This window comes from Loxodonta africana, chromosome 14 (genome assembly GCF_030014295.1).
Source record: "Loxodonta africana isolate mLoxAfr1 chromosome 14, mLoxAfr1.hap2, whole genome shotgun sequence".
Lineage (NCBI taxonomy): Eukaryota > Metazoa > Chordata > Mammalia > Proboscidea > Elephantidae > Loxodonta > Loxodonta africana.
Genome location: NC_087355.1, coordinates 70019035 through 70038674, shown reverse-complemented (window position 1 = coordinate 70038674; position 19640 = coordinate 70019035). Strand labels below are relative to the sequence as shown.

The window sequence follows — 19640 nt, the reverse complement described above, 5'->3', positions numbered from 1 at the left end:
ACACACAGCTAAGCCACCATCCAGTTGGTAGTTTTGGTGGGAAGAATAAAGGATTATAAACAGGTCTGGGCGTGGACCAATCTCTCTTTGGGTGTGGTGAGATCTGGACTAAGCAACTTTAGACATCCTTTGTTAGTTAGGTAGAGCTGGGTGCCTTCCAGGGGAGGGAGCCAAGTAACTGGTCTCTGCTCTAGAACCATGGAGAGAACTCTTTTCTTTTCTACTGGTACATGTGGCCATACTCAGAACCAAGAAAGCTGTGGGCCAGGGAAAGGGCTGCCAAGCAGTACTCAGGGCTGTTTTCCGTTCAAGAACTTGTGCTAGAGGGTCAAGAGATTCTTCTCATGCTGATTTGGACAAAGGTTGGAAGTAAAGGTTTATCTAACAATAAAAAGTGAATGCGGACCAGTGTGTCATCTTCTGGATCATATCTTTAGGGGCTTAGCACAGCAGTCGTTGAGAAATACATAGATTTGGAAAATTACTTTCTGAGAGTTGATAACATATTTTGCCAATATTAGACAGATGGAGAAACTTAGGACCAGAAAAGTAAAATAATTTGAACACATTTGAAGGGCAGCATGATATAATGGAAACACCAATAGCTTTGGAGCCAGACAGACCTGGGTGTTTGGCTTCTGACGCTGCTGCATAGTTGCATAACCAGAGGCCATAACTCAGATTCTTTAAGCCTCAACTATAAAATAAAGCTAATACCCAGCTCATAGGATTGTTACAAAGATTAACAGAGATAACATATATTAAGCAACTAGTACAGTGCTAGAGGGTTCTGGCTCATCCTGGCTCTCCCCTGCTCCACATCCAGCTCTCCTTCCTGACTGACAACTCTGCCAACCACTAGTGGTCTCAAGCACACCACCAGATGATGAGGCCATAGCCTTCCACAGAGTTCCTCACCTGCCTCTCTTGTGGTTCTACTTCACAACTTTCAGGAATGAATGTGTGGTTCACCCAACCAGGAATGAAGGTTTAGGAACAATAAGCAACCAAGGTGCTTGCTGACAGTCCAGGGACTATGGACTGAGCAGTAGAAAAAGCAAGTTATTAGGACAGATGCAGAGATGCTTATGGGTTACAACTTGTTCTCACTCTTCCCCTGAGATGAGAGATAAATGCAGAAGTGCTGGTAGTTTCCAGCTTCTCTTTCCTCTCCCCTAGTCTGTGTCCAGCTCTTCCTCCCAACTGCCAGTCCTGCTGACCAACGGAAATCCCAAGCCCATTACCATACCTTCTAAAAAAGAGAGTAAAAATGGAACTAGTCACCTAGGCTTGAGACAGAGGATAAAAGAGCAGTGGGAATCTATGAGGCTTAAAAATGGAAGTTCACTGCACAAACAGCACTGACAGGTTTAAGGAAAAACGGTGAGGAGACAAGAGGGCTCCAAGCCTCAAGCCTGGCTAACTGGGAGAACAATGGTGGCAACGACAGAAGTGGTGAAGGGGATTGATCTCCGCTCTAGACCCATGCCTTAAATGTTTGAGGCAAAGAGGTTTAAGGCAAAGAGGTGTTTGGACTTGGAGACATTATCATGCTGATGAGTGATGCTAACAATGGTGCCCAGGATGGGAGCTCCAATTGAGCTTGGGGTGGAGAGTCATTCACTTAGAGGTGATGCGTAAAGCCAAGGGGGTGGGCATGGCCATCTTTACTACAAAATGGAGCCACCAGTTACATATAAATATGCATTTTTTTCCCTGTAATTTCTCTCCAAATATATTCTATTTCCACAAGATCAGAAACTCCTGAAGAGAATGGACTTCCAACTCTCCCACAGACTTTGAGCCATACAAGTCTATGCACCACAGATGGAACACAGCCCAGGATTCCAGCTTACACAGACTGGGGCAACCCACACTACTCCACCTCCCCCAGGCCTTGGCCAAGCCAGAAGACAGTCATGAAACTCTGGGCTTACAAAGATATGGTCTGTGCCTGGTCCTGATTAGTCTGGCTCTGTGAAGTGGAACTTGATCTCACGAACCCAGCTGTGGTACGTGCAGGCAGCTGCCCGCCCTAGAACACAGTGTAGTCAGAACATTGTGGTCGTGCCTTGGTTGCCCAGCTGGTCACACATGGCTGTCACAAAGGCAGCTTTCTCCTCCCAAGTGAAGTGGGACTCTGTGGGCCCTGCTTAGGCAGATCGCTGGCATTCCATGCTTTCCCTGCAAGCACTTCTCTCAGCAAGCAGCTCCATTTAAGAACTTGCTCTGTAAACTTTTCAGCAGTCAGCACGTGCTTCTGCCAAATCTGGTAGGTTTGGTCTTGGTATGAGGAGGAGGAAAATAAACATGATCTCTTCAGCAGAGAAACATCCGTATTCTAACGCTAAAGACAAAAGTACACTTGAATTAAGAAGAAACTGGCCTCCTTCACCTAGCCTTGAAACTTTCCTTGAGATGGAATACAGTATATTTTCAGATCTCAAATTAAATCATTTTCTTTAAAAAGCCACCACTGCTCGAAGAGAACAGGGCCCAGTGGATACAGGACACAGCCGCTCACGGGCAGACTCACCATCCAAGGGGCTGAAACCTCGTCCTGAAATCCCATCCCTAGGTGCAGTGAGGGGAAGCCAGGTGTTATGAATTGTGTCCCCCAAAAGTATATGTTGGAGTCCTGACCCTGTATCTGTGGACATAAGCCTATTTAGAAAGAAAGGTTTTTTGTTATGTTAATGAAGCCACATCAGTGTAGGGACATGTCCTAAACGTAAAAACTTCGGAGTTAAAGAGTATATTAAGCATAGTGATAAGCAAGCACAAATGAGAGGAAGAGAAGAAAAGGCGCCACTTGAAGATCTCCAAGGAATGGAGGAAGGCCAGGGGCTACAGAAGCTGAGGGAGACAAAGATTTTCCCCCAGAACCTACAGAGACAGAGCATTCCCCTATAGCTGGTGTCCTGAATGTGGACGTCTAGCCTCTTGAACTGTGAAAAAATACATTTCTGTTCTTTATCTCTTTCTTTTTTTTGTTCAACTTTTTATTTTGAGAGAACTGCAGACTCATACATGGGAACCCTGGTGGTGTAGTGGTTTAGTGTTATGGCTGTGAACCAAAAGGTCAACAGTTCAAACTCACCAGGTGCTCCTTGGAAGCTCTACAGGGCAGTTCTACTCTGTCCTATAGGGTCGCTATGAGTTGGAATCAACTCAACTTGATGGCAACAGGTTTTGTTTTTTTTTTGTAGGCTCACATGCAGTTTTAAGAAATGATGCAGAAAGATCCTGTACATCCTTTACCCAGCCCAACATTGAAGCCAGGACATTGACACTGACGCCACGAAGTCCAGGATCCCTGATTCCCTCCTGGTGCCCTTTTATGATCACATCACTCCCAAGCCCATCTTTAACCTCTGGCAACCATTAATCTGTTCTCTGTTTCTATATTGTTGTTATTCCAAGAATGTTATAGAAATGGAGTCACATAGTATGTAACTTTCTGAGATAAGACTTTTCTTTTTTTTAATATTTTATTGTGTTTTAAGTGAAAGTTTACACAGCAAATTAAAAAAAAAATTAGGTTCCCCTTTAATAATTTTTATACAAATTGTTCCGTGCCATTGGTTACAATTTTTACAATGTGTCAGTATTCTCATCATCTCCACTCTGCTTATTCCATTTCCGCCGATGGCTAATCTAGCTTCCCTTCCTCTCCTTGCCCTCTCATCTTTGCTTTTGGGCAAATGTTGACCTTTTGGTCTCATATAGTTAATTGTTTAAGGGGGCACATTACTCATGGGTGACACTGTTTATTTTATAAGCCAATCTATTATTTGGCTGAAAGGTGACCTCCAGGAGTAGCTTCAATTCGAAGATCCACGGGTATCTTAGGGTGATAGTCTTGGGGATTCCTTCAGTTTCTATTGTTCCAATAGGTCTGACTTTTTTTTTTTTAAGGAATTTCAGTTGTGTTCTACATTTTTCTCCCATTTTATCTGGGACCTTCTATTGTACCCCCAGTCACAATGGTTGGTAGTGATAGGTAGGCACCATTTAGTTCTTCTGCTCTCAGGTTAGAAGAGGCTGTGGTTCATGTTGGCTATTAGTTCCGGGAACTAGTTTCTTCTCTGAGTCTTTGGTTTCCCCCATTCCTCTTTTGCTCCATATGACTACATACCAATAGTTGTATCTTAGGTGGCCGCTCACAAGCTTTTAAGACTCCAGATGCTACTCACCAAACTAGGATGTGGAACATTACCTTTGTGAAGTATTGTCCCCCAAGACACATTTCTGTTCTTTAAAGCCACCCTGTTGTGGTATTTGTGTTATAGCAGCACTCGAAACTAAGACACCAGGTTTCTTGAATGCCACATGGCATAGCTGTAATGATTCAAAGCAACCAAGATGACACCATGAGCAATATGGGCTGTAAAAACCTGTTATTGAGATTTTGGGGCTTCTTCTTTGCTTGCTTTTTTCCATGCAAATTTTGACATCAGGTGGAGCTAATAAACTTCTGAATGTGCTTGTAACTGAAACCCTGCAAAGATATACCTCAATCCCCAAAGTACTCCATTCAAATGCCTTCACAATGCATTTTGCAAACAAACTGTGGAACACCGCCTCCCATTTGAATATGAGGCAAGAAAATCAGCACAGCTCTTCATCCCACAACATGAAGGGTTATGCAGCACTGTATCAGGCTTTTAAGAGGTCTGGCTTGTAGTTCTCCCAGCTGGCTGCACATTAAAATCACCTGGGAAATTTCCATAAAGGACCGACTGAGTCTGAATCTCTTGATTTTTTTTTTTTTTTGGAGTTTGCCAGGTGATTCTGACGCACAGCGAGGGTTGAGAAACACTGGTCTGGGCACTCATTCAAAGATCTCTGTGTTTTTGCATACTCTTCTTTTCAACAAGAGGATTATATTCAGGCCCAGTACCCCAAAATGGGATTCATGGCACAGGAAGAGCTGGAATGTATGCTTAACTTGGGCCTGATCAACTTACTTGGGTCTTGATTTTCTTATGCATAAAATGGAGCTAATACTACCTACTTACCCCTATTCAGGAAGTTATGAGAATACAAAGAAATGTGATATCCTCTGGCTTATGTTTTACAAAATAAGGCATTATTATTATTATTTAAAACAGCTGAACATAGTGTAAACTCAAAACAGCCCAGGTAATATTAGTTGCTGGTATGACTATGACCGTAGGGATGGAATAGAGGAAGGATGGCAACAATATAAATTGTGGCCTATTATACACATCTCGTTTGTCCCTGGATAAGTCATTTCACATCCATGAGCCTTACCTTCCTGATTTATAAAATGAGGAGGTTAGGTTGGGGGAGTGTTATCCTAGAGTCCATGGGCAAGCCTCAGAAGATTTGTGACAACATTAAACTGTATGTAAAATGTGACATACACACAAACACAGACACCTATGCCTTTTTTCTTGGGAAGAGGGTCCATAACTTTCATTGGATTCTCAAAGGCACATATAACCCAAAACTAAAGTTAGTTCTAAGTTTCTGATGATTAGTAGTGGAAATAACACTTTGGAAATTCAAACACATTTATATATGTGTGAATTTAAAACACATTTTTGACAACTATCTTTACCCTAATATATTCACATTTATAAAGCTACTTAATGTAAAATCCTAGTAAGGGCTAAGAGAAAAACCAAGCTAACCACCCCTAAGCATTGCCAATGGCCTTCTTCACCGCCCAGAAGCCAATGGGTTTGAAGGTGATCTCAAAATATCCACAAGATCCACACTGGCCCAGAGAGGTCTTGTGGTGATCAGGACATCTTGGGGCCCCTAAAAATCTGGAGGCCTTAGTAGAACCTGACCTCTGGATCTAAGTGGTACTTGGCAGAAAGACTATGTCTGCGTGTAGGGGCCAGAGGACAGAGAGAGGTAGAAAATGAAGTCTTAGGGCGAAGGTTCAAACATGGGACTCAGCCAGAATAAGAACTTGAACCAGTGTCAGACAAAGCACAAAATAAGAAAAAAACAGATACTAAAGCCCTGAGTGTGGGACATTGGTGGTTCAGTGGTAGAGTGCTCGTCTTCCATGTGGGAGACTGGTTTGACTCCTGGCCAGTGCACCTCATGTATAGCCACCACACATCTGTCAGTGGAGGCCTGCGTGTTCCTATGATGCTGAAGAGGTTTCAATGGAGCTTCCAAACTAAGATAGACTAGGGAGAAAGGCCTGGTGATCTACTTCCAAACATCAGCAATGAAAATACTATGGATCACAATGGTCTGTCTGACCCATGGCCAATCATGGAGGTGATGCAGGACTGCGCAGCGTTTCATTCTGTTGTGCGTGGGGTTGCCATGAGTTGGGGGCTGACCAAGCAGCAGCTAACGACAACAACAAAGCCTTGACCAGAACAAGTGTCTGATGATCACCAGTACAAACTCTGCTTAAGGCTATCTGTAAGCACATCGTCAGGATTTAACCTTGGTACCATGACACTCGATGGCACTGGGTACCATGACACTAGGGTTCATGCTTTGGAGAAGGGTGGCAAGGAGATACAGTTTGAAAAACAGGCAGAGGTCAGATCATGCAGGGCTGTGTAGGCCTTGGTATGGATTTTTAAGTTTATTTAAATGCAATGTAAAACCAATGAAGGATCTCAAGCAGGAGAGTGGAATAGCCTGATTTCCTCTGGATGCCAGGTAGGAAATGGATTATAAAGGTTGAAGAATAGATAAAAGGAGACCGTTTAGAGCTATAGCAGTCTTGGTGAGAGATGACAGTGGTTTGGATTTGAGAAAATGAAGAAAAGTAGACGCATTCGAGATACACTTTGGAAGTAAACTGTCAGGGCTTGAAAATGGATTGGATGCTGGCAGTGAGGGAGAAGAGAAAAGCAAGCATGACTTCTAGGTTTCTGGCCCGAACAACTGGGTGGATGGTGAAGCTATTTGCTGAGATGGAAGAGATTGGAGGAGGAACAGGAATGTGCAAAACAAAACATTCAATCAACTCAACATCCATAGTTCCTGTTCCAGTGACCTGACCCTCCGCCAAACAAATGTTTTCCCATTTCAGCTCTCCATCATTTCTCTTTCCCTCCTGAGAACCCTCAGCTGTGACTGTAATGCCAACAATATTTTATTGTACCTGGCAGAAAAAATGGTAGGCAGAACTAAGAGACTTCAAAGCTAAAGACAAATGACAGACTCAACCCAAGACATAATAGTTCTCATCATGAAATTCTGAAAGTGAATAAAATGTGCCAAAAAAAAAAAATTGTTTCTGAGACCCAGGTCCTACATCCAGTAATGTTCCTGTCAAACAACCGCATATTATATTTATAATTAAATATTGGTGTGAATAATTAATATCTGTCTCATTACTAGATCTGAGGCTCCATGAGAGCAGGGACCTTGCTGGCTTTGCTCATCACTGGGTCCCTAATGCCTGCAACAGTGCATGATACACAGAGGCACTCAATGAATATTTGAATGTTGAAGAAGATTGTACAATTCTTTTCTGGTCAACGACAATTAGTTGTCCCTAAGTATCCATATTCTTCTTCCTCTTTATTAATAGAGCCCTCCCCACTGCCCCTTTTTTTCCTGGACATATGGCCAGCCACTCAGAATAAAGTCTGCATTTCCCAGATTCCCTTGCATTTAAGTGTGGCCATGTGTGGCTATGTTCTGGCCAGTTGGCTATAAACAGAAGTAGTATACGCAACTTCTAGGGAGAGTCTTCAAGGGAGGTATAGTGATCTTCTGCATCCCTTCTTGCTTTCTGGCTGGCTGGATTGCAAACACAATGGTAACAGTTTCTGTAGCCACCTTGGCATGGTAACCTTGGGAATGGAAGCTGAGGAAAGTGAAAAAACAAAGTAAGAGACCAGAGACACTGGCGACACAGTCAGTTCTGGACTGCCGGCCTTCTAGCTAGTTGTAACCATTATTTTGAAGGATTTGATGTTACTCGTAAATGAACCTCATCATAACTAATATATAGTATAAAACTGTGGAATCTTCTGTAAGCCACATACATACCAACAGATACAGTAAAAACAGTATCATGCTTATCCTTACTTCCCAAGATTGGTTATGGATCAATCCCAGGAGTATGGCTTTGGAGAGAAATGTCTAGCTTTGGCTGGATCAGCTTTGAATCTCTTCCAAGTTATGTAAGTCTAGAGTAGTCCCTGACTTACACCTGGGAACATTTTTAGGATTATCTGCTTTTGACAAGTCCCCCAGAGGGATGATAGGATTTGGCCTTATACTAGCTATTCAGGTGCGACCTGGAAAACAGAACCATCTAACCTACTGAGGCCTTAGTGGTCCCAAGGCTTCCCATTCTTCAGTGCTCATGCTTCTTCCTAACTTCAGGGATTCAGCACAAAGAAAGCCAGTATTAAAGCCCATAGCAGATTAATTTAGGAGCAACACAGAACTGTGCCAAGATATTTCTGAAACTTGCCATTTCTATGCTTTGTAAAAGAGGGCTTTTTCCACAGTTGTGAAGAAAAATGTTTGGCTTTAACTAAACATCATATGAGTTAGCTGTAAGCAAAAGTGAACGCACTGATATGAGTGCAGCAGTTGGCGGGGTTGGGACCGGATGTAATACCAGTGTTAGAATACCTGATTCTAAGATGCACATTTTAATGACTCTGAAATGGGGCACATCTTGCAACCAATGCATTTTATATTTGTTGAAATATGTTAGATGATACTCACTGAATGCCTAGCACATGATGGGCCATGGACTTGGTATTTCATATATTTCTTATTTATCCTCCCAGTTATGCCATAAAGAGTTATCATTGCCATTTTAGGATGAGAAACTGAGGCTTAGCACTTCTAAGGTGAGAAAGTGCTAGATTAGAGTCATGTGTTACAATAAGGCAGAAACATGTGGCTATGTAGACCCTGCCCCCCATCATGCCCTCCTTTAGACATTGTTTTATTATTTTGTGTTTGTAAATATAAACAGCCAACCATCAGCCAGAAGACTCAGAAAAACACAGTAATTATAGAAGATATAATAAATGACACCCATATTTACTGAACGCCTATTATGAACCACCTAAACCCGTTGCCATTGAGTCAATTAGCAGCTGAGTTCTTAACCACTGCACCACCAAGGCTCCATGAACCATCTACCGGCTAAAAAATCAGCCAGTGAAAACCCTATGGAGCATGGTTCTCTAACACACGTGGGGTCACCATGAGTCAGAATCGACTTGATGGCAACTGATTTAGTTTGTAGTTTTGGTATATGCATGCACACATACATGTACACAGACACACTTACAACTAGTTGATTTCTATTTGTTCTTCAATCTCAGCCTCAAGCATTCTTTCCTCAGGGAAGTGCTCCCTGTCATCCTCCCACTGCCTTGCCAAAACTAAGAAATTTTTTGTAATTATGGAGCCCTGGTGGCGCAGTGGTTAAGAGCCTGGCTGCTAACCAAAGGTCAGCATTCTGAATCCACCAGCTGCTCCTTGGAAATCCTATGGGGCAGTTCTACCCTGTCTTACAGGGTGGCTATGAGTCACAATCCACTCGATGGCAATGGGTTTGGTATTTTTGGTTGTAATTATATTTTCAATAGTGAGATTATTTGATTCATGTCTTGCTCCCTCTTCAGACTATAAATTTCACAAAGGTCTAATACAATATCTGGTAGGTGATTAATATTACTGAAAAAGGAGCTATGCAACATTGACCCTGTCCTTCCAAGGGTTGATGGCTCCCTGCAAATAAAGGATACCGAGCAGAAAAGAGGTCTGATCTGAGGTCCTGAGAAGTGACCCTCTTATGTTGGAAGCACCCCCCACAGGCAAAGTGGCCATGTGTCTCCTCCCATTCTCCTAGAGTCTGAGCAAAGAAACACTGGCCTTGCAACTTTCAGTTGAGTGAGAAGTGACAACTCTGCAAGACTGAGACATGGCACAGCACACCAAAGAACACCTTTTTCCTGTTTATGGTTTTCTGAACTTCATTAGAAAGAAACTCCTTTTAAAACATCACCAACTGCTTCTTTACATCTGTGCTGATGATCATTCCACAATTTGCTACTTCAGTGTCCAAAGCGTCTTAGCTAAACTTAATTAGGAACTTCAAATGGTTTGCCCAACCTGGCTTCTCTTGGTGCAGGAGGAAAATTCCAGGAAACAGGCAGGCTTATTGACATGGAAAGGGAAGAACAAAAAGCAGAATTTTGAGTTTTTTCCTCTATGTGAAAAATAGAAATTCTCGAGAGGGGGAAAAAAATAACATCATGACCACCAATTCCTTATTCTGACTCAGATAGCTCAGTTTCTATACAAACATGCAAAGAAACAAACAGAGAAAAGAGGCCCTGTGAGTCCACATCCATCAATTCATTGCAGCAGGAAACAAGAAAAGGAGCCAGGAGTCTTGGAATACCTCTGAGAGTTGGCACAGGGTCACATAAAAATTGAATACTGTTTTCTCACAGGATTTAATTACTCCCACAAGAAAAAATAATCTTCCCAGACAACAGCAAGGATTTCTTTTGCTCCTTATTTGTAAATGGCCCAAACCCCTTTAGCATCTGAAGACTAAATGATGAGTTCTGACAAGTGTTTGATTAAACCAACAAAAGTGAGTATTTCACACTTTGCAACTGAATGCCCCTTCAATCTCTAACCCTGACCTAAGTGATGGACTGGTACCAAGAATAAAGTTATTTATTTGATCTTCTTCGAGCCAATCCAGGTGAACATGTGATCACTCTGACAACATATTTTGAATCAAAAACAAATTCTCGCAGCAGGAAATATGAAAAGTCACGCATCGATGAGCAGTTTACCAGAGGTTTAAGATTTTGATGGACTATATCTTCTTCTTTCGGGCTCTGCCTCCTGGGTATGCAGTTTTTGAAATAATACAATAGGAAGCATTTGGGCTTTGGGCAGACAGGCCATGTTTGAATCTAGCTCTGACACTTATAAGCTGGGTGACCTTGGGAAGGGTATTAACTGAATCTCAGTTTCCTCACCTGTAAAATGTGGAGAACGCTACCCACCTGTCTTCCAGAGTTGTCAGAACAATAAAAAAGATGACGCGTGTCATGGATTGAATTGTATTCCCCCAAAATATTTGTCAACTTGGCCAGGTCATAATTCCCTTATATGATTCTATGATTGTCTACCATTTCATCTTCTGATGTGATTTCCCTATATGTTGTAACTCCTATCACTATGATATAAAAAGATGGATTAGTGGCAATTATACCTTATGGTCTACAAGGTAGCGTCTTAAGCCAATCTCGTTTGCGATATAAAAGAGAGAAGCGAGCAGAGAGACATAGGGACCTCATATCACAAGAAAGCACCACCAGGAGCAGAGCACGTCCTTCGGACCTGAGGTTCATGCATTGAGCTGCTCCCAGGCCAAGGAAGACTGATGACAAGGTCCTTCCTCCAGAGCTGACAGAGACAGAAAGCCTTCCCCTGCAGCCAGTGCCCTGAATTTGGACTTCTAGTCTTCTGGACTGTGAGAGAATAAACTTTTCTTTGTTAAAGCCATTCACTTATGGTATTTTCGTTATAGCAGCACTAGATGACTAAAACGACGCATGTGAAATATGTGAGGATACAACACAGGCATTCAATTAAGGGAGTTCCCTTAGCCTTTCTATAAAAGCACCAGTTCATCTGATCATTCAATGAATTTTCTCTGAGTGCTTACTAAATGCCGGGAATTGTGCTAAGGTATTGGGAATATAGTAGTCAGGACAAGGTCCCTACATCTCTGGAGCTACAGAGACAGACAGTAAATATATGAATAAATATCATTAGATTCTGATAAATATTAAGGAAATAAGACAGGATAATATGATAAAGAGTAACAGGCAGGAGACAGAACTGTCTCTTGGTATTTAAGGAAGGTGTCAGGGGTTGAATTGTGCCCCCAAACTACATATGGAAATTCAAACCCTGTATCTGTAAACATGACCTTGTTTGGAAATAGGGGTTTGTTCTTTTCATGTTAATGAAGTCATGTCTGAGTAGGGTGGATCCTAAACTTAATCACTTCTGAGTTATAAAAAGAGCAGAGCAGACATAGGGACACACACACTGGGGGAAGGTGACATATGAAGACAGACACACAGATGTATCTGGAAAACCAGGAACTCCGAGAATTGCTGGCAGTTACTAAAAACTGAAGTAGACAGAGATAGACCTCCTGCTAGAGCTGGCCCCCTGAATTCAGACTTCTAGCCTCCTGAACTGTGAGAAAATAAATTTTACATTCTTTAAAATCACTCACTCATGGTATTTTTTTGTTATGGCAGCACTAGGTAACTAAGACAAAGGCTTCTCTGAAAACCTGACATTTAATCTGAGACTTGAATGAGTGCAATGGAGCCAGCCATCCCCCCTGAAAAAAAAAAAATTTTTTTTTTTTTTTTTGAGGCAGGGAAAAACATGGAATTTGGGAGGAACAGAAAGAAGGCCAATGGAGCTGTCTGCAAAATAGAGTAGGAAATAAGGCGTGGTCACAGTCTTTGTAGGCCACAGAAGGCATCTGGAATTTACTCTAATTATAATGGGAAGCCACTAGGGGATTTAAAAAGTGTCAGAGTCACTTAATTAGATTTATTTGAGGGACAGACATAGACACAAGCTTGATATATTTGTGAAATGTAAAAAACCTGTCCTGACTAGAGTGCACAATGCCTCCTACAGAATCATGTAAAATAAGGTTATGCTAGATAGCATGATCTAGGTATGGGTTTAGACTCGATATGATGAAAAAGAGGATGTCATTAAAGGTTGTGACATGAAGCCAGTGTTTTCATAATATTCATCAAATTATAGCCTGCAGAACAGCATGGAGGGAAAGCTGGCTTCCTCTTCAAGGTAGCAGACAAGAAGTAAGAAACAATAACGTCCTCCTGGAATGTTTTCTTCCTCCAGGATATTAGTACTTAGATGCTGACATTAAATGGGCTCATGTACAGAAAGGGTACATAATCAGGCATGTAGAAGACTCTCAATGAATGAGAATCCTTCTGTTCTTTCAGCAGCTACTGGCATGAAATTCCTACAAGATGAGTGAAAAGGTGGCAATAGGCAAAGGCAGGAAAGAACCTCTAAAAATGAAGTGCATGGGTTGACTCATCTTCTGAGGGTTCCATATTTCATGCCCCACCCGAGAGCTATAGTTCCAAAGAAAGGTCCTTTCTAAGGCAGGTTTATGGATTTTACTTTTCAAGTAAAAGAACCTTCAAAGTAAGAATAACCCCGAATTCACAGATGCTGGACCAAGTAAGTAGTTTAATGATGTTACAGCCATTGTTCTCTGGGCCTGGAAGGGGAGGACAGCACTATGAAAGAATACAGCAAATTTTCAGAAAAGGTGTAATTAATTGTTCTTTTTTATTTTTTTTTATGTAGTTCTTGATTCAGACAAAGCTAAAAGTAGAAGTATTTTGGGCCTCTGTCGACTGGTGGCATCTGTTCACTTTGTGGTCCTTAGAAACAAATATGCTACTACCGCATGCAGATGAGAAGGGAAATAGAAGGGAAGGGGCGAAATGGGTTGGAGTATAAACAAAAATTTTGAAACAAGTTTGACATAGTATAAGTCTAATATTTCAACCAAAAACCTAAAACTCAATACCATTTACAACTGAAGTCATGTTGGAACTCGGTGCACCTGCACATTTATTTGTTTTCTGATATGTACCTCGACAGAGTCCCATCCTGCACCTTAACTGCCTGATCCAGCCCCCACCAGCCTAATCCGGCTCAGTAGAGGTCAACCACATGAAGACCTTTGGGGCTTTGGGGTTAAATAGCTTAAACCAAAACTAAAACCAAACCCGTTGTCGTTGAGTCAACTCTGAGTCAGAGCAACCACATAGGACAGAATAGAACTGCCCCATAGGGTTTCCAAGGGGTGGCTGGTAGATTTAAATGGCTGACCTTTTGGTTAGCAGCCAACCTCTTAACCACTGTGCCACCAGGGCTCCTAAATGGCTTAGGCACAAGATTTCTCTACTCCAGTACAAAAAAGAGCTGGGGTAGTCCTTATCACTCTCTCAAAGTACATATCTATCTGGAATTCTTCCAGGCTCTCCAGAGAAGTAAATTTTAATGCAGGCCTTAAAGAAGATGAGGGTCTTCTCCAGTCATGGATTAAGAGTTCCATTTAAACCAGGGAAAAAGTTCTCCTCTTGGTCTGGGAAAATTTTGAAGTGTTAACAGGGGAAAAATGGCATCTAATCTCTTCAGTTTGGGGCCTGCCCGGTTCACATATGGGTGAGTTCACATCTTAAAACTTTTTGATCCCCATAAAAAGGTGAAATAAAAGACAGAGATACAGCAAACCCGAGAAACTTAGTTACTAGATAATCTCTATTACCGGCAAGTGAAGGAGTAAAATTGGCAGCCACAGTACAAATATGAAAAACCCACTGGATGAAGCAGCCAAAAAGGCCCAGATGCAGGGCTCTGTCCACATTAGAAATCAGGAGAAAACCAGGGGCCAGGACCTGAGGCGTGAGCCTGACGCTCAGTGCGGGGAGTGACAGCGAAGGCACTGAGGGCCCTTTATATCACGTTGTGTCTGCCACTACCATCAGAGACGCTAAAAGGAGGTGCCCTGGCTAGAATATTGGACAATTTCTACTGCCTGGGCCACGCAGGTCCATCAATGTGCAGGTAACATCAGCCGATCCTTTCCCAGGGCATCCTCCTGGAAGGTTCCCCAGGGAGCACTGGACAACCAAACACTAGTCCTGCAGGTTCCTAGACAAGGGGAGCCAGGGATGTGACGGGTTGCTGAAAATGAACCTCTATGATTGGGTTATACAAGTGGCTTTTATGTAAGGGAAATCTGGTAAAACAGGAAGTAATTTACCCAGTGTTTTAGATAAGAAAATAATGTACTAAATAATTTCAAATGAACACACACAGCTAAACATTATGGAAGAGCATGGAATTCAGGCATTTTCATTTAACCAACAAACAGTGCAATTGAAAAATACATATTTCACAGGCACATACGTATGTGTGTGTGTTTGTGAGTGTGTGTTCATTCCAACGTACAGCTGGACCAAAATCATCTTCTTAGACAGTTAATAAGGGCTCCAACTTACAATCTTAATAAAGATCCCACTTGAATGTTTATATTAAAACCAAAACCCACTGCTGCTGAGTTGAGTCCAACTCATAGCGACCCTACAGGACGAGTAGACCTGCCCCATAGAGTTTCCAAGGATCGCCTGGCAGATTTGAACTGCCGACCTCTTGGTTAGTAGTCGTAGCACTTACCCACTAAGCCACCAGGGTTTCCAATGTTTATATTAAATAACAAAATTCTGTATTAAACAGGTTGTTTCCCTGCAGGATTGATTAGAACTGTTAATATGCTAATATGCTTTGTGACTTTCCAAGAGGGGGATGAAATGTGTGGCCTAACTGCTTTAACCACAGAACCACAGGACAGGGTATTTCGCTGACCAGCATGCCATATAATACAGTTCTGGAGATGCTACTCTAATGAATTCTGTACTGCTCTACAACATGTGAAAATCACTGCAAACCTCTTGAGAAACTAAGAATATGAACTAGATGAAGTATTACTTCAGAAAATTTAGAAAAATGATTAGGTAACCCATGTATCAGGGTATATATACATCTTAAAGAGTTAATTTATCAATTGTCAATGCCTAAAACAGTTAAGCACGTCAATCAATGAAGGTGGGCTAAAATCAAGTTCACTGTACATTTGACTAAGCAAAATGAGGTCCTGGGCTGCAATGTAAATCCATTGCTTTCCCCAAAGGAAACAAGCTTTAAGTCCAAGCTTCATGTGAGAGACTGCCAAAAATAATTTAGACTAGGTACTTTACTGTGGAAATAAAATATGAAATCCTATCCACAGCCAAAAGTTCCATTAGAAAATAAAAAATGCAGTCTCGGCATGGATACAAATGCTCGCCCTTTATGGTCCCAGCCAACTTTCCTGCTCTGCGTTTCTTTGGTGCTGGGCCCATTGCAGTACTGAGGAGATAGAAAGGCATCTAACACAGACTGCCTTGGCCAACAAGGCTTCTGTAGCTTCTGCCGAGAACAGGACCCAGCCAGCCTATGCCTCGCCACTGTGAAGGAGGTGTTCAAAGCACTGTCAACTCAGGGGCAGAGCCGGCCTGTAATCATACTGGGGCTGGTTATCCACACTAGCAGTAAGCTGTGCTTTCTGCTGCCTTGAACCATTCTCTGCTGCCCACCTTTACCTTCTGATAGGTTAACACACTCAGCTGTTAATCAGAAGGCTGGAGGTTCAAGGCCACCCAGAAGTGCCTAGGAGGAAAAATCTGAATATATACTTCCAGAAAATCAGCCACTGAAAACCCCATGGAGCACACTTCTACACTAACTCACGTGAGGTCTCCATGAATCAGAATCAACTGGATGGCATCTTTCCTTTTTGTCTGTTAAAGGAGAGGGTGGACCCAGGGAAAGGTTAAGGCATTTCACAGAATCAGTAAAGAAAATAGTAGAAAAAGAGTACAAAATCACAGAGGTTTGGATCCTAAGCAAGAATCATGGCCATTTCGGCCTGAAAAACCCACAACAGATACAAAAGACAATAGGAAAACACCACCAATTAGTACCTTCATTCCTGCTGCGGCTGCAGGGCCGCTGGGGTCCACGGCTTGGATGTGGCATGGCTTACTTCCTCGGACCACAAAGCCCCAGCCAACCGCATCACCAACAATCTAGAGAGGAAAGCCACAATTAGGAACCTGCAGACAGTGCCTGGCAATCTGCCTGTCCTTTCAAGAGTGCGAAAGCCAGCCAAGGATTAAATGGGTGCTACGACATGTATCTTTTCTCTGTTTCATCTCTACTTTATCCAGGGAGTGGAACACTTTGCTTCTATCACAAACACAGTTGATACATGTTGGTATATCTCCACAGAAAATGTGGTCAAAAAACCTACAACTGTTTGGCAGAAAGATGCTTCTTCTGCAAGGGCACAAAATAAATAACTGGCAGATTGCCTCTTTCTTAGGCTGCTATACAACTCAATCTCTAACTCAAATGGAAGGCTTAGAAAATCTTAAAAACATAGTTGAAATTTCTTTCCAGATCCAATTTCTACACCGAGTTTGTTTTATTCCCCTGGGTCCAAAGGGTACATTCTTGATGATCTTGGTACGTCACTGAGGTCTAAAGTAACAATTTAAATTACTAATGGTGGGAAATATAAAGACTCTTGGCTACGTTGAAACACAGTTTTCTCTACAAAGAAATTAAATTGGAAAAGTACATGAAGTTCATATTTTACAAATAGACTTTTATCCAAAAGTTGTTTGAAGCTGGAGAATACATTTTCCTATAGAATCATTATTAGGACTGTCAGTTATGTTCCCTGGGCATCAACCAGACATGTCTTTAATCCACATCCCAATTGAAATACAGATGAAATGCATTCACCATCAATTATTGGCAATGCCATTTAAATTAAAAACCAGAAATGTAATCCACTGCCTCTCGAACGCTGGTGGTTGAGGAATAGCGAGAAGCAAATGAAAAATCTTGTGAAAATTGTTAAGAAGACTTTTAGGCACTTCAGTAACTTTAGGGTTTGCTGTTATTAGTCGACTATACCTCATTTCACTTCCACATGTATAGTTTTCCTTTTTCCCTGATACAGACATATTACCGGTGCCTTTCTGATATTGGCCACCTATGATCACAGTGGGGTTTTTGACTTCCAAATGCAAAAAGCGAATGTGCCCAAGGGCAGGACCTGGGCCTGTCTTGCTCTGATTCCTTAGTGATGAGGAACTTGAAGTGGCCCTTTGACAAATGTTTGTAGTATGATTGACTGTAGAGAGACATTTCTATAAGGTAATGGAACTAAAGTTAGAAGACTGAAGGAAAGGAGAGAATAGTTTTAAAGAGGGTAGGACTGCAGGTATGAGGAGACTGAATAAAAGGGCCAGCAGGAAAGGAGGTGGGTAAGAAACGTTGATTCTGCTTGAAGAGAACCAGTAGAGCTGATGAGAGTTGGAGAGAAGGCCGAAAAGCCTCCAAAAAGGTGTAAGGTAGTCAGGAGCTGCTTACAGGGCAGGTGTTTGTAACTCAAAGCATGGTAGCATCGTTGAAAGCACCATTCCTTATTTTAGGACAATTTATTCAAGGCCTCCTTTAACATCTTAAATTATTTTTAGAATTAACTAATTCAGCAAGAATTAAAATATTTCATTAAGATCAGTAATTACATTAGAATAACAGCAAAATGGAAAATTTTTAATGAAAGGACACATCAAAAAGCATTTAAAATGCAGTATCGATAATTTATCGATAATAAAGGACATGACGTCTTAATCTTTAATAAGTGCAATTAAGATTTTAGTGCCTAAGTGTCAAGAAAGTCTACTCTTATAATTGTGTTAAAAACCAAAAGACAACGAAGAAAGAATTTTTAAGTCAATTCATAAGCTACACAATGACATGTCCATGTGGCACAGAAAAGCAAGCAGCACAGGAAAAAAAAACAAATGGTAAGGGCCTACCGTGAATGTCTTCCTTGCATATGGAGCCCCGGGAGTTAGGAGTTCCTCAGAAGTGACAGGTCTCTTTAACACTGTGAGACAGACACAATGTCAAGGAATAAACACTTCTGAATCCTTCCTTCGTTTATTCATTCAGCAGGTATTTACTGAATGCCTTATACGTGACCGTCTGTAAACAACACTGGCAAAGACCTCTGCCTCACAGAACTTACACTCTAGCTGACACAGACAGAACCAAAAACGAAATCCATTGCTGTCGAGTCGATACCAATTCATAGTGACCTGATAGGACAGAGCAGAACTGGCCCCCACAGTTTCCAAGGAGCGCCTGGTGGATTTGAAGTGCTGACCTTTTGGTTAGTGGCTGTAGTTCTTAACCACTACACTACCTGGGAAAGAGACAGAAGGTATCAGCAAACATAAAAAGCTCTAACTCTAACTTAGGGAGCTTTGGGAAAAGAAGAAACAGAGCAGGGTAAGGGAAACAAGAGTGCCAGGGGGAAGGGATGAGTTGAAAGTCTTCTCAGAGGCCATGTCTTCTAATTCTCATATTTCTTTCTTTTAACTCCCGACATGCACTTATAGATGTCAAAGTTAGGAGAGAGTCTAATTCTAGTGGGTCTGACAGCCATATTTCAAGAGCTAACCCCACACAACCTACCTGCCCCAACCTACTGTATACATGCCACACACCAAGGCTTCACATGTGTCCACAGCAATGCCAAGGACTGTATGTTCACACTTGAGTAATAATACTAGTAAAATTTTCTGAGTACTCCACATGTGCTAGGCACTATGCTAGTGTTTAAATATATTATCTCATTTAATGCTCACAAGAACCAATGAGTTAGATTCATCATTATCCTCATTTTGTGAGTAAGAAAACAGACACATAGAAAATAAAACAGATTGTGTCCAAGGTCCTGGGGCTAATGTGTAGCAGAATCAAGATTCAAACCCAGGCGTTTGATGTCAGATTCCACATTCTCACCCACAGAGAAACAGTGCCACACTGGCCCTCATGTGTTACGCTATCTCTGTAAGGAGAAAAAAGGGCTAAGGCATTGCAGGAGGCAGTGGTGTGGCTGGCCTACATGGACGGCCTTCCTG

The 19640-nt window shown here is 41.9% G+C and overlaps 1 protein-coding gene across 1 annotated transcript in view; it reads right to left on the bottom strand.

The window, feature by feature from the left end:
• DEPTOR (DEP domain containing MTOR interacting protein) overlaps window positions 1–19640 on the bottom strand; it is a 142872-nt gene that overhangs the window by 23153 nt on the left and 100079 nt on the right. The window contains exons 7-8 of the mRNA XM_003408166.4: window positions 18531–18601; window positions 16620–16724 (exon numbers count right to left, since the gene is read on the bottom strand). Of these exons, the coding sequence (XP_003408214.3) occupies window positions 16620–16724; window positions 18531–18601 (176 nt within the window). The remainder of the gene's footprint in view (window positions 1–16619; window positions 16725–18530; window positions 18602–19640) is intronic.